The sequence below is a fragment of the Phascolarctos cinereus genome, unplaced genomic scaffold (assembly GCF_003287225.1).
Source record: "Phascolarctos cinereus isolate Bilbo 61053 unplaced genomic scaffold, phaCin_HiC Scaffold_4;HRSCAF=312, whole genome shotgun sequence".
NCBI classification, from domain to species: Eukaryota; Metazoa; Chordata; class Mammalia; order Diprotodontia; family Phascolarctidae; genus Phascolarctos; species Phascolarctos cinereus.
The window spans coordinates 22,231,126-22,256,530 of NW_027555847.1; the positions used below are offsets into that span (position 1 = coordinate 22,231,126).

At 44.2% G+C, this 25,405-nt stretch overlaps 1 protein-coding gene across 4 annotated transcripts in view; it reads right to left on the reverse strand.

Moving 5' to 3' along the window:
* FAM107A (family with sequence similarity 107 member A) overlaps positions 1-25,405 on the reverse strand; it is a 133,649-nt gene that overhangs the window by 22,614 nt on the left and 85,630 nt on the right. The window contains exons 1-2 of one of the 4 annotated variants that reach the window (XM_020969058.2): positions 24,895-24,999; positions 24,429-24,565 (exon numbers count right to left, since the gene is read on the reverse strand). The exons of 1 other annotated variant lie outside the window; for it this stretch is intronic. Coding sequence is in view for 2 of the 3 variants with exons in the window: in XM_020969054.2 (XP_020824713.1) it covers positions 15,252-15,378 (127 nt within the window). In the remaining variant the exon portion in view is untranslated. Of the gene's footprint in view, positions 1-15,251; positions 15,464-24,428; positions 24,566-24,894; positions 25,000-25,405 lie in introns of those variants that run through there. 2 more of the 4 variants (XM_020969054.2, XM_020969053.2) reach the window with 2 other exon arrangements.

Sequence of the window (25,405 nt, forward strand, 5' to 3'; positions counted from 1 at the left end):
CAAAGAAAAAAGAATTGTCTGCTGGGCAGAAATGCTGGTGTGGCCTCTGGGGTGGCAGCACCTGTAACTAAGGAATTTCAGTCTGCAAGGGAGGCATCAGGGTATGGGCTACCAGAAGTCTGGAGACTCAGATTCTGGTCTCAGCTGAGCCTTGAACTTGTCACGTGACTGTAGACAAGCACTCAACTTTTCTTGGCCTCAGTTTCTTCACCTGCCAAACGAGGGGGGCTAGGCTGGATGATGTAGTAGATAAGGCACTGACCCTAGAATGAGGGAGACTGATTTATTCTCTAGCAATGATTACTGGCTTTTTAAATGAAACAAGCGAGTGGGACTGGGGAAAGGTGTGCTAGCAGCAGAAGTAAGGTATGGTTTAGTTTTGTGCTGCTCCACGTCCTTCCCGTGTTCATTAAATGGGGTATCGCTTAGGAATGAGAGCATGCTAGATTCAGAAGCAGCTGGGTTCAGATCCTGGCAAGACCGGTGTTGTCATGGAAACTTTCCGGGCCTCAGTTTCCCCATCTGTAAAGTGAGAAGGCTAGACTCGATGTCCTGTGAGGCTCCTGCCAACTCCAGGTCCATGATCCTATTTTCCTGTGACCAGTGTGGGGAAGAGTTCTTAGAGAAGCCAGTGCCATATTTATAAACACCCTCAGAGGGCCAGGGATGTAGGAATTCTGTGCTAAAGGAACCCCAGCAATAGGGGAGGGGCATGTTAAAAAAAACCCGAAGGTGGTGCAACTTCTGTCTGGACGTGGAGGAGTACACCCCACGTGGTCCACAATAATAACGTCTTGGTGATCTCCTCCTAGATCATCACTTTTCAAAGGCATCTGCATTGGTTAAAGGTTTTAATAACAGGATAGAATCTCAGCCTAGGAAGGGACCCCAGTGACCATCTAGCCAACCCCTACCAGAATAAGAATTGGACATAACATCTCCAGCAAGTAGCAGCTAATCTAAGCCAAATCTGCCACCCTGCAACTTCTACTCAGGTCTGCCTTCTGGAGCCATCGAGGAAAAGTGAAGTCATTCTACCTGTTAGGCCTTCCTTCGAGTTCTTAAAGACAGCCATCGTACCCTCCCTAAATCTCTTCTTCAGGCTTAAGATCCACAGTTCCTCCATTTAACCTTCATATGGTTGGATTTCCAGTACTCTCACCATCTTGGTCATCTTCTGGACATTCTCGGCTTCTCAGGGAATACCCTCCTAAACTGTAAGAGCCACAATTGAACCTAATACTCTAGCTGGGGTCTGACCTCGGCAGAGGACAGTGGGATTGTCAGCTCTCTCGTCTTGGACATCATGCTTCTCTTAATTCACCCTTGGAAAACATTACCTTTTTGGTTACCATTGAACATGGTTGACTCATATTGAACTTAGAATCCAAAAAAATCCTGGATTTTAAAAAAATGAACATTTTTTATCTATTCCTTCTTCATCCTCTCTCTTACTCTGTGTGTGTGTGTGTGTGTGTATACATATATATATATATATATATATATATATATATATATATATATTTGATTTTTTTTTTGCATCAACCTTGCAACTGATTTTTTGGAACTCAAGCGTCAAACTTTCCATTTGTTCAGTTTCATCTTTCTCAGTCCAGCTCTAGTGTGTTGAGATCTTTTCTGGAGCCTGACTTGGCCATCTAAAATGTTATCTATTTCTCCAAGCTTTGTGTCATCTGAAAATTTGATAAACATACCCTATATTTCTTCATCTGTCATTGATACTAATGTTAAATAGCAGGGATATAAACATAGATCCTTGAGGTACTTCACTAGAGACCTCTGTCCAAGTTGACATGAATGCATTAACGATTCCTCTCTGAGGCCATTCATTTAGCCTGTTCTCAGTCCTATTAACTTCATCTCTCTGGCTTTTCCACCAGGAGGATCTGAAAGCTTTTGCTGAATGCAGGAGTAATTTGTATCCATGGTGTTTCACAGATCTATCAGTCTAGTAAACCTTCTAAAAAAAGACAAGGTAGTCTGGCATGACCTATTCTTGATAAAAAACCATGCTTGTTTTTAATGATCACTACTTTCCTTTCTAAATGTTCATAAGCCATCCTTTTAATAATATGTTCTTGAATTTTGCTGGGAATGAAAGTTGTGTTTACTGGTCTACACTTTCATTTTTCGTTCACTCATTTGCCTTAAAAAAGGGGGCATTTCTTCTCCCCTAGTCCTGTGGTAGCCTATTTATCCTCTTGCTATTTAGTAATTTTCAGTTGTGTCTGGCTCTTCATGATCCCTTTTTGGGGTTTTCCTGGTAGAGATACTGGTATGGTTTGCCGTTTCCTTCTCCAGCTCATTTTACAGATGAGGAAACTGAGGCAAACAGGGTTTAGTGACTTGCCCACACACCTAGTCAGTGTCTGAGGTCAGATTTGAACTCAGGTCTTCCTAACTCCAGGCCTGGTGCTCCATCTAGTGCTCCACCTAGCTGCCCCATTCTCTACGCTCTTTCAAAGGGCAATGAAAATGAATCAGGAATCACGTATTTCCATTTTTTCAACCCCCTGGGATCTAGGTACCCTGCACCTGGTAACAGAAGCTCACTGAAGGCAGATGGGTGTTTTCTTACAACTCATTTTGGATTTCTATATCCCATTAATCATCTAAATCCGGTCCTTCTTAGGCCAAAGATCATCCTTTTAAAGAGAGAAACAGACATGGCATAAGGTCTGGTCAGTCCTGCCCCTTCCATGATCTTCCTGTTGTGCTACACAGAGCTAAGAAGTCCTGGTCATCATGAGCTTCCACGACTTGCCTCACTCATCCTCGTGTTATTCACACAGACCAGGCCGCCACTTTTGGATTGATCTACTGTTCTTTACTCTTCCCTCCATCTTATAAACATGCCCTTTTAAAATCCAGGCTGGAAACAAAGTGGCTGCCCATGCAGGAAGGGAAGGGCTGAAGAAACGTGGTATGCAAGGGTAATGGAACACTGTTGGGATTTTTGATGTTATAGGAAGAGTACTAGCCCTGCAGTCAGGAGGATCTGAGTTCAAATCTGGCCTCAGACACCTACTAGTTGTGTGACCCTGGGCAAGTCACTTAATCTCAAAGATGTTATAGGCATAAGAAGCACCTTAGATCCAGGTAGACCTGGGTTTACTAGGGGCCTGATCATAAGCAAGTCATCTACCCCTCAGCTAAGTGAGCTAAGACTTAAATTGCTTATCTGCCTGGATGGAGGGAGTTTTCACCCTATACTGATGAAGTCTCATGCACGCACGCACACACACACACACACACACACGCATGCACATAGGCAGAGGCAAGAAAAAGAGAATGATGTATATGAGGAATTCAGAGAAACAAGGGAAGACTTGTATGAACTGATACATAGAGAAATGCATCAGACCGGACCAGTATACACAATGATGACAGCAGCATGAGTGAAAAGATCCTGGAAAGAAAGAGGAATGTGGAATAATGGTAATGACAGTCTTGGTCCCTGAGATGGGATGAAACATAGTGCCCTTTATAAGCGAGAGGCAGGGGAGTCTGGGGGCACCAGGCTGCACTTAGTGGGCCAGGCACTTTCACTGGATCAGTTGTCTTGGCTGTTTTAGAGCACAGGATTCCTTCTGGGGCAGGAGTCGACGGGAAGGCTCGCTCTAGAAAGGACGGTTATGTAAAAACTAAAAACATCAACAAAACTTTTTTAAAAAATGGAATTTTCTGAGTTTTTGGCAAATTCCTCCTGTAACTGTGTAACCACAGCATTCTTTCTAGGCAGCTTCTTTTCCTCCTCACTGGAATCATCTTTGTATCTTCTGAATTTCATTCTTGAGTGTTTTCCATCCTCCTTGGGCAGATGGTTCCCACAGAATTTTAGGTTACTAGATTTTTTCCTCCCTCTCCTCCCTCTCCTCCCCTTTCCTCCCCATTCCTCCAATCCCCTTCTTTCTTTTTTCTCTCCTCTTTTTGTTTACTCTCTTTTCTCTACTTTCTCATTTTCCCCTTCTCCTCCTCTTTCCCTCTTCTCTCCTCTCCCTCTCCTCTCATCTCTTCTCCTGTCCTCTTCTTTCCTTCCTTTTGCTCTCTTTTGCCTCCTTCCTTAACCATCCCCCTTACACACTTACACCCACACCTCCACACATACAATGTTTGACTGAACCCACGTCTATCTCTTCTGTACTGATACTAGTCAAAAGTCCCAGTCATCTTGTTTACCAGTGCTTTTTTTTTTTTAAACAACCCTCCTAACATTCTAAGAGATAAACCTTGATAGTCTTAGAAGCAGCCTGGCCTTAGACTTGGGGTCAGGAAGACTTGGGTTCAAGTTCCATTTTATTCTCCTACTATCTGTGTGACCCTGGGCAAGTCATTTAACCTCTCTGGTTCTCAGTTTCCTAATCTGTAAAATAAGGAGGTTGGAGGAAATAGACTCTACTATCCTTTCCAGCTCTACATTTAGGACCTTTCAAGTCGAGAGAAGGAACCAGATTATTGATCTATGAAGGAGGCACAAGTTGGAGGGACTAGAATTCAGGCTGATCAAAATGGCACTCAACTATAACTGGGTTCCTATAGACCCTTTCTTTGCTCTTGGATAGCACATTGTATCCACCTCTGGTTTTCTAGCCACGGGCTTTGTTTTGTTTTGTTTGTTTTGCTTATAAATCATATGGTTTGGGCCCAGGGTAAACAAACTGGAGCATCTATATGAAATGGAATATTGTTGCTGTGTAAGGAATAATAAACATAAAGACTTCAAGAGAAACACAAGAAGACTTGGAGGATGAAGAGAGAAGAGAGCAGAAGCATCCACTGATTCCATAATGGAAATGATAATACTAACATGGGTCAAGCATGTCAAACAAACATGGTCTTGGAGAACTTGGAACAAAACCAACCTTTCTCTTAGTTTGAGAGGCAGGGACTGGATGGATGCAGGTTTCTGTATGGTGTCAGGTACTCCAGGATATCACTTAAATGTTTTTCTTTGCTATAAGAAGGGCTAATGTGGGTGTGATGAGATTTAAAGAGAAATTCTTGTGGTTTTCTCTTTAAATCTCATCACACCCACAAAAGACAAATAAAATTAAAATGAATAAAGAATGAAAGAAAGGATAGAAGCAAGGAAAAAAGGAGGAAGAAAAGAAGGAAAAAGAAGAGGAGGGAAGGAAGAATGAATGAGAGGAAGAAAAGAAATGACAAAAATGAATGAAAGAGGAAAGAGAGGAAGGAAGATTAAAGGAAAGAAGAAAGAAAGGAAGGAGGGAGAAAAGAGGAATGAAGGAAGAAAGAATGAATGAAAAGGAAGTTTTCAGAATTTCCTACCTGTCCCAAAGCTATTCATCAGAGTCAATCCCTATGTCCCACGGCGCTGATGGAAATGACAGGAAACATCATAGAGCAGGGAAACGTGGAGATTTCTGTCTCCTCCTGTTTGCATATTTAATGTACTACGGAAAGGAGTTTAACTCATTGAGTTTAACCACCATGTTGTTCTAGATATGGGAAAATCATACAGGTGACTGGATTCTGTACACGAGCTTAGCCCACCCAACATGATGGAGGAACACCCCACCGCTAGAGCCCCTGTAACCAATGATTCTTTCATGTTTAGCCTGGGAACACATGTACTGGGGGGCAGGGAAACAAGCTAAAAATAGCCCTAGAATTCTACAATGTTAAATAATCAGATGACAGCAGCTTGAACTCCCAAGGTACCAAGGCATCTTGTTATCACAGGAGTCCATGAGTTAAGAAGGAGGGAGAATCAGCTATGGCTATCCATTTTGCAAATGGAGATATTGAGGCCCATTGAATGGAAATAATTTTCAGATCAGGCAACAGGATGATGGAAGCTTTGGCTAGGGAGCTAGGATGATGCTTCTTCACTTAATTTAATTGTTCATTTCTCCAGGACTGTCCTACATTCTGTTCTTGCATCAGTAAGTGGGAACATATAGCCGACTGATACGTTAGCTGATGCTGCTGGAGAGTGACATCATTGCTACTGAGGTTGCTAGGGACAGGATAAGAGGATCATAGGATTAGGGCTTGAAAGTCTCTTAGAACTCATTTCATAATCGGGGATACTGAGGCACAAAGGGGTTAGTGTCTTGCCCAAGGTCGTACAGGTAGCATCAGAGCCAAGATCAAATCCAGGCCCACAAGACTGGCTGTGCCTGGCTTTCTTCCTATCACAAACTTTAAGATGGAGGTATCACCTCTGTGCAAGGGTCCGCAGTGTCTGCTCTTCTGGGGGGCTAAATCTATCTGTAACCCTAATGTTTTTCTCACATTTCTTTCTTGTACCCATTTCCAAGGAGCTGCCATAAGCCTGTAAGCAGTCTACCTCCAGCCAATAGACATCAGCCAAGTCTCCATGACAACCTCAAACTTCCTCCCTAGGTCTTATGCTCAGTCTAACATTTCAAAAGCCCCCTTTTAGGCTCTCAGATGCATTTCTACAGACCCATCACCACAAACAAAAACGACCCAGGGCCCTCTGAACCTGCTCTTGGCTGAAAGAATGGAAGGGGGTGGGGGCATGTTGGTCTAATAATAACTTGTCATGGGATACAGTACAGGGGAGGGGTGAGACTGCAAAGAAAAGGAGCATAAGCCTTTCTTAACAAGCTCGGGCCGTGAAGAATTCACCCACTGGAGAGCTGTGAAAGGCGAGAGGCTCATTGGGAGAGAGAGAGAAAGTGTGTGTGAAGGAGAGAGGAGAGGAATTAAGATTCTCGCTTCTGAAAACTGCCTTCCTCTCAGTGGCCGTTAGGGATGGCTGGTCTGGCCCTTTATCCCAAGGACGGGCCTCCTTTGGTTTCTCTCGCCCACATTTTCATTCTGTCCTAGCTTGCTCTTCTGGGGTGGCAGGAAGACAAAAAGATGGAAAATGGATCAGGTTCTGAGAAGAGGTCCGTGAAAAGAGAATGAATGGGTGGAAACCTCAGAAAGCACCAAACTCCATCCTGGCCAAACCAGGCAAATTCCCAGGATTCCAGGCCACTGTTGCGCCTTCTCTGACCTTTCAGAGATCTAAAGTGTGCCACCTGATTACCCAGCCTCAGTGCCTTTGGAACCTTTCCCTAGCAGTAATTCAACAGACTTCTAGCTAATGCCGATTTGGGGCAAAGTACTGCCCAAGAGACCAGATGACAGAGTCATTATTTACTTACTGCTATCCCACCACCATGGCAGCTCCTGCTGCTAAATTACACAGGGCTTTAAGGTTTACCAGCTGATTTACATAGTCCAGTATTTACTGCTTCATTTTTTCTAGCTTTATTACTTATTTCCCTTCCCATACTCTAGGGTCCATCCAGTCTGACCTTTCTGCTCCTCACACATGCAGCATCCATGCCTTGCATTGACTGTCCTGCCCGTTCACCTGGAATTCCCCCGCTGCTGCTTAGAAGCCCCAGTCTCCTGCAAGGCTCAGCTCTAGGGCGGCTTCCTACAGGAGTCTTTGATCTGCCGGCTGCTAGTGTCCTCTGGCAAATTATCTTGTATTTGTTTGAGACATGTCTCTCTCTCTCTGTGCAGGTTGTCTCTCCTATAAATTCCTTTGGGCTAAAATTACTTCACTTATATCTGTATTATCTCTGTGTCTACTAAGTGCCCCACTCAGTGCCTGGAACCTAGTAGGTGCCTAAAAAGTGCTCATTGATTGATTGCTTGAGAGGTGTCCTGAGGAGGAAAGATCATGTCTGATTTAGAGGATGGGCAAGAGAAGGCTCCACAAAAGGGGTGACTTTAGAGTTACTTCATAGATCGACATCTGTCAATATGTCCTATCAAATAGATTGATTAGGATCATAGGATCCCAAGGAATCTTAGAGACCACAGAATTCAACCCCCTCTTCTTATTAGACAAGGAAATTGAGGCTCAGAAAGCTCAAGAAATTTGTCTAGGGTCACATGGCTATTAAGTATATGAGGAGGCATTCGAACTCAGGTCTTACTGATCCCAGGAAGGCTTAGAGTTCTGCATGCTATCTGCTTTACCACGCTGCCTCCCAGGGACTTTGGAGGTCATCCATTCAACCCCCCAATTTTATAAGAGAGAAAAGGAAGATGAAGAAGCTGAAACTACTTTCTGAAGGATGGGGGAGGGATTTAGAACAGCGCTAGGTGGGGCTGGGCGTGGCATTCCCGGAGTAGGAAACTGCACAAACAAGACGTGGGAGTGAGAATAAACAGGATATGCTCCTGAGTTATTCCCAACCCAAGCGGAGGGTGTCAGGCAGGACCTTAAGATCAGGCTGTAAGGATAGGTTGGGGTCAGATTGCACAGGGCTTTAGAGTTCTTTATTTGGGGAAAAAACTTGCAGGATCTTAGATCTAGGGTGAGAGGGGCCTCAGCGGTCATAAAGTCAGACAGCCCAGAGGGTATGTGCTTTCCCTCAAGGTCACACACATAGTAAGTGGCAGAGTCAAGATTTGAACTCAGCAGCGTGAACAGCTGTTGTTCAGTCATGTCTGACTTTTCGTGACTTCATTTGGGGTTTTCTTGGCAAAGATACTGGAGTAGTTTGTCATTTCCTTCTGCAGCTCATTTTAAAGATGCGGAAACTGAGGCAAACATGGTGAAGTGACTTGCTTAGGGTCACTCAACTAGGAAATATCTGAAGTCAGATTTGAACTCACAAAGATGAATCTTCCTGACTCCAGGCCTGGTGCTCCATGCACTGTGGTGCCATCTAGCTGCCCAAGTCTGAATGGTGTAGCAATATAATCATCTCTAAGGGGCAGCTAGATGGTGCAGTGGGTAGAGCTCAGGCCTTGGAGTCAGGGGGACCTGAGTTCAAATCTGACCTCAGATACTTGGACACCTAGCTGTGTGACCCTGGGCAAGTCACTTAACCCCAATTGCCTCATCAAGAAAATAATAATAATAATAATCATTTCTGAAATTAATCTGGCAGTGGTTTGACAAACAGGAGCAGGGGAAAGGTAAGAAGCTCAGCAGAATTTTGCTACAGTCCAGGCAAGAGGTTGTCAAGTACCTGAACCAGGGTGGTAGGAACTATGGGAATAAAATGGAGCACATGGATTGGGAATGAAAAGACCGGGCAGTAGAAGGAGACAGGAAGGGGAATGAGGGGCAAGGAAGAGTCAAAAAGGGCAACAGGATTTCGAGATTCACCACGTAGGTGAATGATTTTGCTGTAACAGAGTGAGACGGAAAGGACAGCGTCTGGGAAAAGAGGATTTCGGGCTCTGGACGTGTTGAATTTGGTGGCTGTCCAAGATGCCTAGCTGTCACTGGGAATGTGGGTCGGGACAAAAGCATGCCTTGCTGGCTAAGCTGTCAAAGGATGTAAACAAATCATTTTCAAAAGAAGAATGAGAAACTATCAGATACCAAATGAAATCATGCCTCATATCACTGGTAATAAGAGAAAAGCAAACAAAGGCAACTCAGAGGCAAAAAGATGACAAGAGTCAGTGTTGAAGGGGCTGTGGGAAAATGGGCACATTGATGGGCTCTTGAGGAAGCTGGGAAGTGGTTTGGCTGTTCTGGAGGATTCAATCACATGAGGAAAGTGACCCTTTAGTCCAGTGATTGCTGTACCAAGCATATACCTAAAAGAGGTCAAAGTCAGAAGTAAAGTTCTGAATTCTAGTAAAATATTCATAACAACATTCCTTGTGGTAGCAAAGAATTGAAACAATGCAGGCCCCCATCAGTTGGAGCGTGACTGAATACTCTGGTATGTGAATGCAATGGTGTATTATTGTATAGTAAGAAATGAAGACTATGAGGAATTCAGAGAAGCCTTGGAAGAGCTGCATGTACTGAAACAGAGTAAAGTAAGTGGAACTGGAGGAACTCTCTAATAATTCATGTGAAAAGGAAATAATGTAACAACTAAGACAGATGAAGAAACGCACCTTCACCCTTCTCTGCAGAGAGGTGGAGGAGCACAAAGGCAGAGTGTCACCGACATTGTCAGGTGGTCACTGTGTCAGTGGGTTTTGTTTCATTGTTTTCCTTTGCTATAAGGGAGGGTTTCAATTCCATGGGATATATCTAGAAATGACTATGATGTGATAAATCTTATTTAACAAATTAATGAATAATGCATGCAGAAACGAATAATGTGGGTCTGTAACTTGGGGTTAGAGATGCAAATTTAGAGGTTTCTGCATAGAGCAATAGTTGAAACTGTGAGAGGACAGGCGATGATAAAGGAGAGTGTAGAGAAAGGCCCATGGAGGATAGATGGACAGAACCAGCCAGGGTCACAGGGCAGCGAGAAGAGAGATGCTGAATGGGGCAGAGAATGATCAGTGGCAGAGATAGAACCAGGAAAAGGGAGGCAAGTAGCAAGAAGGAGGCTGGTATTGACAGCCCAGACACTGCTGACAGATCAAGTCAGGGAAGAAGAGGCCGCTTGGCCCCTGACCACTTGATTCGTCACTCGGCCATTGGTGACCTTTGAGAGAAGTTTTTCAGTCCGGTGCGGAGGATGGAAGCCAGAATGTGTCACTAATCTTTCAAAAAGTCTGATAGTGAAAGAGATGAAGAGGTGGCATGTGGGTAGGAGGTGGGAGAAAAAAAAAACCCTAGGTTTAAGGAAGTAGGGTTTTGTTTTTTAAATTCGTTTGTTGCTTTTATATGAAGAGAAATGAGCTTGAACAAGGAGGCCGTTGAAGGAGAGATTGAAGATGCAAGGAGGCAGTGATTGTCAGAGGATCATGGATAACAGGGGTCTTTAAAATGGAAAGTACAGATTACATAAATCTGTCAACCACCTCATTTTACAGAGGAGAAAACTGAGCAATGAAAATCACTTGACTTGCCCAAAGTCACAAATGGGAATCTGGAGCCAGACGGGACGGCAGAGGCCATTGAATCCAAGCCTCTCATTTCATTCCCTGCCAGAGTAACCCTCTCCACATTCTGCGGATGCAAATGTGTTAAGAGCTAACAAGAGCTTTTCCATACTAACTGAAGACAGGGAGAACATAGAAGGCCCTGGCTGGTAGGGAAAAGCTGGAAGGAGCCGCCAGAGTTGGCTGTGGGACAATTATCAGGGTATTTGTAGCAGGATCCTGAAGACGAGAATCACGGAATCTCAGCTGGCCATTTAGTGTAGTGCACTCGGACATCAGTCCCTCTGCCGCAGGTGGGCACCCCACCTGCAGTGCTCCAGTGAGGGGAAACTGACCCCCTCCTGAAGCCTATAAGACTCTCAATGTTGGGATTTTTTTTCTTTCGTCAGGCTGAAATTTGGCACTTCTCCTCTTCTACCCATCATACCTTGTTCTGGCTTAGGGACAGCTAGGGTGTTGGGCCTGGAGTCAGGGAAAACTGAGTTCAAATCTGAGCTCAGACACTGAGTAGCAGTGTGACCCTGGGGCAAGTCACTTAATCTCTCTTGGCCTCAGTTTCCTCATCTGTAAAAAGGGGATAATAATAGTCCTTACCTCCCATGATTGTTGTGAGTCTAAAATGACGTCATATTTGTGAAGCTCTTAGCACAGGGGCTGGAACGTAGCAGGGGCTTGATGAATGACTGTTTCCTTTTTCCTGTCCTCTGGGGCCGGTCAGAACAATCAGAACACTTCAGCATGAAAGCCCTTCAGATGCTCGAATGCAGTAGTTAATGTGGCCCTTTTCATCTCTTCTCCTCCCATCCAAAAGCCTCACTTATCCCTTCAAGTAAGCCCCATCTGTCATGATCTCAGGGTCATTCGCTGGCCCGATGGCTCCCCCTGGACATTCTCCACACTGGCAACATTCTTCCTAAGGGCTCCAGAACAGAATATGGTCCTGTGGACATGGTCTGACCAGAGCAGAGAGCAAGAGAATGATCTCCCACCCAGTCCTGGACACTCCAGCTTCTCAATGTAGTCTAATACTTAGCTGCCATATACTGTTGACTCAGACTAAGCTTGTGGCCCACTGAAACCCCCAGGTCTTTTTCAGACCTAATATCCATCTTAAAGTTCTGATAGCTCTCTCTGGGGATGAGGGTTGTTTCTTAGCTTTTTATTGATTCAAGGCCAGAACAGTTGCAAACTAACCAATGTATCAACTGAGTCTAAGTGTCTATGCAATGTCCCATTCCCCCAGGGATCAAGGTTGGTCATTATAACTGACCCCATTACACAGCATTGTCTCAAGACTACATTCTTAAAGTCGCTGGGCTTCCAACCCCAGATTAAAAGCTAGCATCCTTAAGCTCCCACACATTGTTTATTACAGTACCAGAGAGCATAGGTTCTCTGAGGTGGAGGGGACTCTCAAAAATCACATGGTCCACCCTGTGCCAGGAAGAGACCCTCTCAAGAGCATCCCTCTTCTGGTGCTTAGATGACGGGAAGGGAAGGAGAGAAGGGCGTATTGGCCTGCAGTGAGGGTGGGTGCTTTTGGTCCTTCTGCCATGGCGAGGGAATGACTATGAATGCAGAGTTCAGGCTGGTCTTTCTCCTACAACAAAAGTTGAAAGAAAAAAGAAATCTCTTTCCTGCTAAGGGATATAAAAATATACCTTTAAAAATGGAAGGACTTCAAAGTAAAAACAAACAAACAAAAACGAAAGAAGAGGGAGCTGAAGAGGGAAGCAGGTGCCCTGATGTGTGCCAGGGGATGGGAGGGTAGAAGAAGATAACAACCATATCTAACATATATAATAACCATAATATATGTTATTATATCACATCACATCACATCATATCACATCACATTATATTAATTATATTATATTATGTTATATTATAATTTGAGGGCAATATGAATGACAAGTGTGGGGAGATGAGGATTAGCTGATGTACTCTCCCTGCAGAGGGCTGAGCTGAGCCATCCTGAGAGGAGGCAGGGCTCCAAAGCCCTGCCAGGTGAGAGGTTATCGGGTCAGAGGAACAGGAGTGGTGGCTGGTGACTCTGCTGAGGAAACCAAAGGCAGCTGTTTGCCAAACTGCCAGTCAGTCAGCAAGCCTTTGGATGTACCTACTATGTGCCAGGTACAGTTCTAGGCTCTGAGGAGAGTGAGGCAGAAATGAAACAGTCTTCACCCTTGAGGAGCCTCTGCTGCATCAGGGGCACATAGCCATGGTGGGACTGGGCAAACTCGCTCCCCACTTCTGGTGAGTCATCTAGGGACACATTATACTACCACAAGAAAGTTAGCAAGCATGGTAGGGACCTTGAAGTCCTGGGCAAGAAAGTAACGCCTTAGAGGCCCCAGTGGTCTTTTCATCATGTTTGTCAGTTAAAACAGGAGTTTTGTTTAGAGCCATTTTTTTACAGGTATTTGGAGGGGTTTGGAGGAGAGCTCAAACAAAACAGGAGTTTTGGAAGAGAAAGACAGACTTGGGGAGTGAACAGCTACTTAAGAATAGTTTATCTCAAAACAAACAAAAATTAATTTTTGCATCAGGGCTTAAAATGTGGGAATGATACACTGAGCTAGGGATGGACTGTATGCACATAATAAGGGTTAGAAAAGTATATTTGCTCAGAGATTTGCAATGCTAATAAAAGAAAGGGACCTAAAACTGGAAAGGGGGGAGAGCGGAAGGAGAAAACAGCTTGTATGTATTCCCAAGCTCAGGACCACAGAACAGGAGTAGAGATGCCTGGTAATTCTCAGGAGTCAAAAACACAAGAAAGAAGCCAGCAGTAGAACCTGGGGCCGCACAGGTCTGTACACAAGAGCACCAATTATGGGTCATAAGCAAGATGAATGAGAGAGTCCGAGGAAAGGAGGCACTTTGTCTTCATCTACAGGATTGAGCCTTGGAGGGATGGGACTCATATCCAGAATGTAACTTTAGAGAAGTATATGCCTGATTGAAGAATCACAGAAAATGAAAGTGTTGCAGCATTGGAAGGGATCTCACCCACTTCATCCAAGTCATACTTGAACAAGCATTCTCTTTACAGGGGCGGCTAGATGGAGCAGTGGATAGAGCACCGGCCCTGAAGTCAGGAGGATCTGAGTTCAAATCCAGCCTCAGACCAAACACTTGACATTTACTAACTGTGTGACCCTGGGCAAGTCATTTAACCCCAATTACCTAAAAGCAGAAAAAACCCAAAAAACAACAACAACAACAAAGAATTCTCTTCACATAAAGCCCCCACGCCTCAAGTGTGGAGAGAACCCATGACCTCCTTAGGCAGTTGATTCCACTGTTAGATAAAATTGTGGGGGTGGGGGTAGGGAAGATCAAGGAAGGCTTCCTGGAGAAAGTGGAATTTGAATTGAATTTTAAAGGACACCAAATAAACACTAGCTTGCTGATCTGGGGCTTAGCATTCTAGTCCCATCTTTTCCACTAAGGAGCTGAGTGCTCCGTATCTATGTGCCTTCACTTTGCTGGATTTCAGTAGCCGAAGGAATGTAAGTGGGAGGAGGGAGGGTTCTCTTCCAGCCCGAGCATTCCACGATTTCGAAGTGTTTTTGTTTTTATTTTTTCATCCCCTGCACCGAGCTCAGAGCTCTACAGTGGACACTCAGTCAGTGCAGGCTAACAGATTCACCAACCCAGAAAGGCTGCTTTGGACTCTCAGGGCAGCATCGTCGTGTGTCCCGGCGCAGGCTTCAGAGTCATCTTTAGCAATTCTCAGCATGTCCCGGGATGATTGACTCCAGGAGCCACTGAATCAGACCGAATCCCTCCAATTTTGCTTGTTTGATGTTTCCCAAGGCTCCAGGAGCAGACAAAAAAGCCCCAGCCAGCCTTGGGCTCCGGTGCCCACAGCTGGCAGGGCCCCAGTCAGGAGCTCAGGGCGCCTCACTTGGTTACAAAGCTGGGTCTGCTTCTTTGCCCTTGACCGAGGCGCACTGGCTGATTTCTCGTGCATCAGGTTTTTGAGTTAGAAGGAAGGTTGAGCCTGCAGGATTATGGGGGCTATTGAAAACTTCCCTCTCCAACTAAAATTGTAAAAATGTAAAAGAAACAGGGACCATCCTTTCCCTTTTCCTCTTTCTAAAAGACAAGCTATTTTTTCTAAAACTAGGAGTTCCTTAACCTGGACTATAGGGTTTGTTAGGAACAAAAAAGGAAAGAAACCAAAGAAACATTCCCTTGATAATCATAATACCCACAGTTGGAGAAGTGCCAGCAATCTTTTAAAATCAGTCATATTAAGAAATCACATGTCCCTGGTGGAGCTGGGGTCCCAACTTAGAACTCTCCAGCACTATGCAAATGGCCAGGAAAATGCCAGTACGGGCCAGGACAGGTGCCCAGGTGGACACCTGCAAAGGGAAGCAGGGGAGAGGACCCCACGCCATATTTGTTCTTACCTGATTTGACCAGCATGGCTCGGTAAAGCCCTGTTGCCTCGGGGGGCACCCTGATCCCCACATCTCTCTGAGCCGTGAGTGCGGGCCGGGCACGGGGAAAGCTAGTTGAATCTCGGAGGCTGCACATGCTGACAAGTCTGCGCAGCTTTTTGGCAGGAGCTCTGCTACTGAGCGCTCTCTCTCTCTCTCTCTCTCTCTCTCTCTCTCTCTCTCTCTCTCTCTCTCTCTCTCTCTCTCTCTCTCTCTCACTTCAGTGAGATCTTTTTAGAGACGGAAAGCAGTCATGTGAGATGGGCAGGCTCAGCACAGCCCCTGCCCTCCCCTGCCGGGCGGTCCATTTTGATCTACTCCTCTCACAAAACCTTTCCTGGGTGATTTCGGGGGATCATGTTACTGCTGAGAGGGCCAGGTTGCTGGGATCCCAGGGCCAGCATGGATGAACAGCTACTTTTCTTTACAATCTTCCTGGAAGGAAGGTAGGACAGGTAGCATTACAGATGAGGAAACTGAGTCACAGAAGGATCAAGGTTCAGATCCTGGCTTTGTTACTTATAATCTGGGTAAGTTACTGGGGCGTCACTGAGACTCTCTGGGCCTCGGTTTCCTCACTTGTAAAATGAAGAGACGGGACTAGATGACCTCCAAATCCCTTCTTGAGGGCCGATAAACCAGCAGCCAGGTGGTGCAATGGATAGAGTTCTGGCCCTGGAATCAGGAGGACCTGAGTTCAAATGTGACCTCAGACACTACCTGCATGGCCCTGGGCAAGTCACTTCACCCTGTTTGCCTCAGTTTCCTTACCTGTGTTATGAACTGGAGAAATAAATGGTAAACCGCTTCAGTGGGATCTTTGCCAAGAAAATCCCAAATAGGGTCAGAGAGAGCCAGAAATGACTGAAAAAAGCTAGATGGGGTAGAGCCAGATTGAAACCCAGACTTCCTTCTTGGAATCTTGGGTTCTTTCCAGGGGGCCAAAATATTCATCAAGTTTGGAATTTGGCATCAGAGAACCTGAATTCAAATCCTGGGTTAGTTGCTAAGTACCTGTATGACCTTGGAGAACTTTTCTCTACTCTGGGCCCCAGTATCTAAGGTCCTTTTTGGTTCAAGATCTAGGGTTCTGTGATGCTGAGCTGACTGCTGTCTGGGAGCAAAGCTAAATCAAAAATATCCTGGGGGTAAGGGGAAGAGCAGATGGCTGGAATGTGGTCAGTAGGGTGGGTAGCCCTGGTACCTTGTAGGGGAAGGTCTTAGGGCTTTCTCCTTCTTTGCTCTGATTTTGTCCAGAGTTTAATGTCAGTGGATATTGAGCCCTTCCCCCTTGGCCCCTCCAAAACAATCTGAAATGCAGATGGATGAAGATCAGTGGGGAGTACCTGGGGGTTTCCATGAAGAGACTCAGTTGCTTGATCGTTTATTCTTCAAATATATACTGACAACCTACACATGAGGCTTGGTGACACGTGCTGTAAGAACTTCATAGATACCTGGGACATTGGTCCCTGCCCTCTGGGAGCCTATAGTACTGTAGGGGAGATAATAATTGGTAGTGTTTATGTAGTGACTTGATGTATGCAAACTGCTTTACCAATATCATCATATTTTATTCTTACAACAATCCTGTAAGGTGGGTGTTTTTATTATCCCCATTGTACAGCTGAGGAAACTGAGGAAAACAAGGGTTAAGTGATTTGCTTAGGGTCACACAGCTAGTATCGCAGGCCAGCTTTGAATGCAGGTGTTCCTGACCACAGGTTGAATGCATTGTAAACTATGAGTGCAATGGGGAGCAGGGGGAGGCAAAGTACTATATTAGTTCAGAAGATGGAGAGATGGGGGCAGGGAAATCAGGGCCTGTTAGAAAAAAAAAGCAGGTCTTAGCTTATCTAGGAACTAGACAGATGAAGGATAGAGCATGGGGCATGGTCAGGAAGACTGATCTGATGGGTTCCTATCCAGCCTCAGACACTTAGTAGCTGTGTGACTCTGGGCAAGTCACTTGATTCTGTTTGCCTCAGTTTCCTCATCTGTAAAATGAGCTAGAGAAAGAAATGGCAAAGCCACTCTAGTAACTCTGCCAAGAAAATCCCAAATGGGATAACAAACAGTTGGACACTATTGAGCAACAACAAAGACAGAAAAAAACATTAGAATGTAAGAACCCTGAGAGGAGGGACAGTTTCATCTTTGTCCCTCCATCCCCAGAGGTTAGCATTGTGATAGGGATTGGAACCATGATTTCATCAGCATAGGAAACTCCCAGATGAGGAAACTCCCTTTACCAGTGTAGGTTGGCCCCTTTGCTGCTATTGGAAGTCTGAGAGGTGAAGACAATTGCCCAGGATCACACAGGCAGGATATGTCAGAGGCAGGACCTGAACCCAGTTCTTCCTGACTTCAAGGCTGTTTCTCATCACACAGCACTGCTTCTCACAGTTGTTTTTTGGTTAACAAATAAATTAATAAATTCTTACTGATTGATTGATTTGCAATGTGATGGCAAAGGGAGTTCTAGGCACCCAGGATACCAGGAGTAAAGATATTGAAGTGGGCAAGTGTGTGTGTGTGTTCAGGGAGCAGTTGACTTCAGTGTCACCAACCCATAACATACATGGAGGTGATAGACCAGGTTGGGTTCATACATACAGAAATGTTTATAGTAACTTTGGTAGCAACAAGCTGGAAATCCAGTGGCTGTCCTTCATTGGGGGCAGGGCTGAACTGATGCTGTTGGATGAATATGATGGAATACAAAAAATATGAGTTCAGAGAGTTGGGAGAAGACATGTATGAACTGATGCGTAGTGGAATAATGTAGAACCAGGAGGACAAAAGTGGCCATTACAATTGAACCAGAGTCTGGCTGCCTTCCAGTATTATGGTCAGTCACCATGAATGTTCAGATGATAGAATCACAGACTAGAGTAAGAAAGGGGACTTAGAGTCCATTGAATTCAACACACTCATTTTACAAGTGAGGAAACTGAGGCCCAGGTAAGAGAAGTGACTTGCTTGGCCAAGGTCACATAAGTGCCAAGGCTAGGATTTGAACTCATGTCCTCTGTGGTACCAGATCTAGAGCCAGAGGGCATGAATTCAAATCCTGCCTTTGTCATTATCTGTGTGATGTTGGGAAGGTCATTTAACCTCTTTCTCTGGACCTCATCTGTAACATTAGGGTTTTAGGTTAACTGACCTTTATGGTCCCTTCCATTTCTTAAGCTGTAATAATATACTATATATAGGGAGTACAGAAGTGATGGAAAACCCTGTGGAAGCAGCTGAATTCTGATGAATTTTAATGAATGGTCTTAGTCCCAGAAAACTAATGGATGATATGGAATATTGTATAAAACATGGCCACTGTGGCAGCTGTTTGGATCTGTATCAAATTGTTTAAATATTTTTTTAAACAATTATCAAATTTAGGAGGTGGAGCTAAGATGGCAGAGAAAAAGCAGCGACTTGCCTGAGCTCTCCCCCAAACCCATCCAAATACCTTTAATTCCTGGAGCAGAGAACCCCAAAAAGGATGGGATGAAATAATTTTCCAGCCAAAGACAGCTTAGAAGGTTAGCAGGAAAGATCTGTTGCACTTGAGTGAAAGTGGAGCGCAGTCCAGCACAGACCATGCCAGCATAGCCCTGGGAACAGCAAACCAGGGGCAGGCCTTGGGAGCCACTGAATCAGCAGTGACAATAGCTGCTTCTGGAGTCTCAACCCATAGACAATAAGGGGCTGGAACACCTGGTCAGAAGATTACAGGGGGCTCTTTGCTAGCACTGAGGCAGGACTCTGTTGCTTTGCCCATAATTGGATTTGGGTCACAGTCATGGGTGGCAGTGCAGGGTGAGGAGAAGCATTAGTACTAGCATAGCAACCACAGTGAAGCAGTGACCCTTGTCACGGTTCTAGGGCAGAAAAGAGTGCTTGTGGTCGCTCATAGACCAGAGCCCAGCCAGGAAAGTAGTACATGAACCTCTCCTTAGATCATACCACCTTGCAAGAACTGAAAACTTACAGGTCCCTGGAAGCATCTCTGAAAACAGCCGCACAACACCCCTGAAGTTTGGGACAGTGCACCCTCCACCCTGGAAGCACAGCCCTACTTTAACAAACAGTAAAAGTTAAGAAATGGACTTAACAAACAACAGAAAAAAAAATTCTGAGCATAGAAAGTTACTGTGGTGACAAGGAAGATCAAAACACACAATCAGAAGAAGCTAACAAAGTCAAAGCTCCAACATCCGAAGCCTCCAAGAAAAATATCGATTGGTCTCAGGCCATGGAAAAGCTCAAAAAGGATTTTGAAGGTCAAGTAAGAAAGGTAGAAGAAAAGTTGGGAGAGAAATGAGAGTGAAGTAAGACAAAAAAAGTCGACAGATTGGTAAAGGAGAGACACAAAAATAGAAAATAACACCTTAAATAAAAAAAAAATAAAAGAAAATAACACCTTAAAAATAGACTAACCCAATGGTAAAAGAGGCATAAAAAGCCAATGAGGTAAAGAATGCCTTGAAAAGCAGAATTGGCCAAATGGAAAAAGAGGCACAAAAATTCACTGAAGAAAAAAACTCCTTTAAAAGTAGAATTGGCCAAATGGAAAAGGAGGTACAAATGCTCACTGAAGAAAATAATTCATTAAAAATTAGAAGTGAGCGAATGGAAGCTCATAACTTTATGAGAAATCAAGGAACAATAAAACAAAAACAAAGGAATGAAAAAAATAGAAGACGATATGAAATATCTCATCAGAAAAGCAACTGACCTGGAAAACAGATCAAGGAAGATCATTTAAAAATTATTGGACTACCTGAAAGCCATGATAAAAAAAAAAGAGCCTAGGTATCATCTTTCAAGAAATTGTAAAAAAAAAAAGGGGGGGTAGTGAGGTGGCACAGTGGATAGAGCACCAGCCCTGGAGTCAGGAGACCTGAGTTCAAATCTGGCCTCAGACACATAACACTCACTAGCTGTGTGACCATGGGCAAGTCACTTAACCCCAATTGCCCTCACAAAAAAAAAAAAATTATCCAGGAAAACTGCCGTGACATTCTGGAACCCACAGGGTAAAATAGAAATTGAAAAAAATCCACCAATCACTCCCTAAAGAGATTCCAAAATGAAAACTCTCAGGAATATCCTAACCAAATCCCAGAGCTCCCTGGTCAAGAAAAGACTATTGCAAGTGGCCAGAAAGAAACAATTCAAGTATTGTGGAGCCATAGTCAGTATATCACAAGATTTATCAGTTTCTACATTAAAGGACTGGAGGACTTGGAATATGATATTCCAAAGGGCAAAGGAGCTAGGATTACAATCAAGAATCACCTGTCCAGCAAAACTGAGCATAATCCTTCGGGAGAAAATGGATAGTCAATGAAATAGAGGACTTTCAAGCATTCTTGATGAAAAGACCAGGGCTGAATAGAAAATTTCACTTTCAAATACAATACTCAAGAGAAGCATAAAAAGGTAAACAGGAAATGGAAATCATAATGGACTTAATAAAGTTAAACTGTTTGCCTTCCTACATGGCAAGATGATGCTTGTAACTAATAAAAAGTTTCTCAATATTAGGACAGTTAGGAGTATATATAGACAGAGAGCACAGGTGTGTGTTGAATATGAAGGATAATATCTAAAAAAATAAAATGAAGGGGTGAGAAAGAGGAATGCACTGGGAGAAAGGGAAAGGGCAAGGTAGAATGGGGTAAATTATCTCACATAGAGGAGTCAAGAAAAAGCTTTTACAGTCTGAGGGGAAGATGAGCAAAGTTGAGGGGGGCAGTGAGTGAATCTTACTCTCATCAGAATTGGCTCAAAGAGGAAATAACATACACATGCAATTGGGTATAGAAATCTATCTTACTCTACAGGAAAGTAGAAGGGGATAAGAGAAGGGGTGGTGATAGAAGGGAGGGCAGATTGGGGGAGGCAGTAGTCAGAACCAAAACACTTTTGAGGAGGGACAGGGTGAAAGGAGAGAGAAAATAGAATGAACAGGGAGGAAATAGGATGGAAGGAAATAGCAATCATAAATTTAGAAGCAAGTTTCTGTGATAAGGGTCTCATTTCTCAAATACATAGAGAACAGAGTCAAATTTATAAAAATAGGAGCCATTCCTTAATTGAAAAATGATCAAGAGATATGAACAGTTTTCAGATGAAGTAATCAAAGCTATCTATAGCTGTATGAGGAGGTGCTCTAAATCACTGTTGATTGGAGGAATGCAAATTGAAGCAATTCTGAGGTACTACCTCATACCTATTAGATTGGCTAATAGGACAGAAAAGGAGAATGACAAATGTTGGAGGGGATGTAGGAAAAATGAGACATTAATGCATTGTTGGTGGAGTTGTGAACTGATTCCACCATTCTGGAGAGCAATTTTGTAATTATGCCCAAAGGGCTATAAAACACTTTGACCTAGCAATACCACTACTATATCTGTATCCCAAAAGAAATTTTAAAAAAGGAAAAGGACCTATATGTTCAAAAATATTTATAATACCTTTTTCTCTGGTGCCAAAGAATTGGAAATTGAGGGGATGCCCATCAATTTGGGGAATGGCTGAACAAATTGTGGTATGTGAATATGATGGAATACTGTTGTGCTATAAGAAATGATGAGCAGAATGCTCTTAGAAAAACCTGGGAAGATTTACATGAGCTGATAGAAAATGAAATGTGCTGTGTACAGAGTAATAGCAGTTTTATAAGATGATCTGCTGTGAATGACTTAGCTGTTCTCAGCAATACAATGATACAAGACAACTCCAAAGGACTTATAATGAAATATGCTATCCATCCCTAGAGAAAGAACTGATGGTTTCTGAATACAGATTGAAACATACTTTTTTTAAAACTTTTTTTTCTTGAGTTTTTTGTCTGTTTTCTTTCACAACACAATTAATGTGGAAATATGTGTTGCATGACTACACATATATAACCTATATTGAATTACTTGCCTTCTCAATGAGGAGGGTGGGGAGAGAGGAAAGGAGAGAATTTGGAACTCATAGTTTTAAAAATGAAAGCTAAAAATTGTTTTTACATGTAATTGGAGAAAAATAAAATACTAAATAAATTTTAAAAATTATCAAGTTAAAAATTATCAAATTGCGTAAATCTTTTTAAAACAACTATCAAATTAAAATTATCAAATTGTTTAAATCTTTTAAAACAATTATCAAACTAAGAAATTATCAAATTGTTCAAATCTTTTTCTTTAACAGAAGGTTTCAAGATGAACGTAAGGGGAATGAGTAATATAAAGAGAAAAGGCAATAATAAAACTTTTTTTTAAAAAGAGAGCTTGAGGCCAAACTATGGAAGGCCTTGAATGCCATGCCAAAGACCTTATCCTTTATTCAGTCGGTAAAGGGGGATTATGGTAATGGAAAATGAGACAAGGCTTCATGCAGAAGGTGGCTCCTGAGCTGAGTATGGAGGGAAGCCAGGGATCCCAAGAGTTAGAGTTGAAAAGGGAAGGCCTTCCAGGCGTGGAGATGAGGGCAAAGGCCCGGAGATGGGAGACGGCAGGTCACATGTACAGAACAGCAAGGAGGCTACTTTGGCTGGACTGTGAAGTGTGTGAATCCTCGGCTGTTTCGTTTTCCTTCTCAACTTTAAAAGAAGAAATGCACGAAGAGCGAAGCTGCCCCAGAGCCTAAGCACAGGCGAGAAGCACATCAGAGCCCACCCAGTGCTCTGCCTGGGGATCATCTCTGGCAAGCTCGAGGCTGCTGGAGGGAGCCTCTGGGAGCCTGGCCCCTGCTGGGCCCCCTCCCCCCATTCCAGGAAGGCCGGCTCATTTTAATCCTCCGCTTAAGCAAAGCATAACTAGGAGAAATCTGCTGCCAAATCCAAGAGCTGTGATGCAATCTGAAGCAAACAGACCCGGGGGAGTTTCTGCAGCGGGGCTGCCGGGCCTGAGAGAGGTGGGGCTCCCAGAGGATGAGCTCTGCCCCCTCCCCCATGCCCATCCCCCACCCATGCCCCTCCCCCCAGCAACCTGTGTAACCTGGGGAGGACTTAGCAGGGTTTCTAGTCAAGTCAGGCATGTTTCTTCACTGTAAGTAATTAACAAATTGATTACATAATTTTATTATTTTTATGATTTATGATTTAATATATCTAATTATTAATTTATTAAATAAATAAATTAATAATTAATAATAATTTGAACTTTAAATCGGTGATCCTATGTCTGGGCAAGTTATTCAACTTCTTATTGGCTCAGTTTCTAGAGACCAAGAGGACCTGGGTTTGAGTCTCACCTTTATCCTCACTCACTCCTTGGGTGACCTTGGGTAAGTCACAGCTCTCTAGGCCTCTGTTTTATTATCCGTAAAATGAAGGGACTGATGTTGCTAACCTCTAAAGTCCCTTTCATCTCTTTTATCTCTTTGGACCTCAGTTTCCTTATCTGCAAAATGGGAGTGGGCGCCATGGCCTTTAGAGTCCCTTCTGGTGTTAAACCTATGACTTATGACTATGAGTTAGGAGGAGGGGGAGAAAAGCAATTCTCCAGCCTTACCACGAGGGGTGAGGCTTCTGGATAGCCTGAGAAGACTAGAGAGCAGATTTGGAGTGCACCTCCGGCCCTAATTCAGACACTCACTTATTTTTTTTTTTTTTAGGCAATTGGGGTTAAGTGACTTGCCCAGGGTCACACAGCTAGTACTCGTCAAGTGTTTGGTCTGAGGCCGGATTTGAACTCAGGTTGTCCTGACTTCAGGGCCTGAGCTCTATCCACTGCGCCACCTAGCTACCCCCCAGACACTCACTTATTAAGAGACCCCCTCAGTACCTAGCCCATTGCTAAGCCCTGTGAGTGATTCAAAAAGAAATAAGCTCAGACTTCTTCTCCTGAGTTGTTTATAACTACAGGCACAAGACAGGCCCAGAGGGCTGTGCCAGGCAAGAAGAGTCGGCTAAAGGCCTAAGAGATCTCAGTGGAGGGAATGAGACCCCGCTGGCAAGGGCCTGGGAGGTGTGAGGGTAAGGAAAGGTCCCCGAGGGGGGAAATGGCATTCAGTATTGAAGGATGGGGAGGATTCCAACAGGCAAGAGAGCCTGGGCCCAGGGAAGGACAGGAGTGAAGACTTCTTGCCTTCTCTGACCAGGAGTTTTCTCATCCAGAGAATGGGGACAGTCATATTCTTGCTTACCTGCCTTGCAGGATGGTGGTGAGGAGGGCAGATTCTAAAGTCCTCCCTAAACATGAGCAATGGTTTTCAGGAAGGGAAGATGCAGGACCCTTTGGGGAACGAGAGTGCAGCATCGGATGGGGTCCTGAATCTGGATCCTGGAAGAGAGGGTTCAAATCCCATCCTTGCCGCTAACTAGCCGTGTGACCACAGACAGCTCGATTATCTCTCCAGGCTTCCCCTCCCTCAGACTCAGTCTCCTCCACTGTAAATGGGAGTTAAGTATACAGAGTGGTTCATGGAGAAGTGAACACTTAAAAATTTATCACCCATTAGCTTGGGGCTGTATGAACATGAAGTCAGACCTAATTTGTAAAGGAATTATCACAGTTTAGAGCAATGTAAGGGTGAAACTATAATTCGATGCCCACTGCTTGTTCCCATGCTGACTAATTACGGAGCAATACACTTCTGAAAGGGTTCAAACCTTTTGAATCAGCCGGTATCTGGAGGGCGGCTCTCCGTGGGCTGTGGGGAGGTTCCCCCGAGATGCTGTGTGTGAAGTGTTTTGTTATCATTGAGGCGCAGTGACGAGTGCCAGTGGGTGTTATTCGAGGCGTGGTGAGTGGGTCAATAAACGTTTAGGAGGTGTTTACTAGGCAGGAGGCAAAGTTCTTTGGCCAAGTAAGTGTTCAGAGCCAGTCAAGCGTCCTGAGCAGCTGCCGTGGGGAGCTCTCCATGGTCCAGCGCACCCAGAGCCTTTGTCTGCCAGGAGCTGTGTCGTCCCCCTGCCACAGCCATCTGACCTCCGTGGGCACACGACCTGGCTCTCTCTGCCATCTGTCTGGCAGCTGCCAGCTCCCGTTGGGTGGAGTTTTGTGTCGATGTGAATAGATACAAGGATCTTGTATTTTTTAATATATGCTTATATGTGTGTATGTTGTTTAGCTACACAACCCTGGGCAAGTCACTTAACTTCTCAGCCTCAGTTTCCTCAT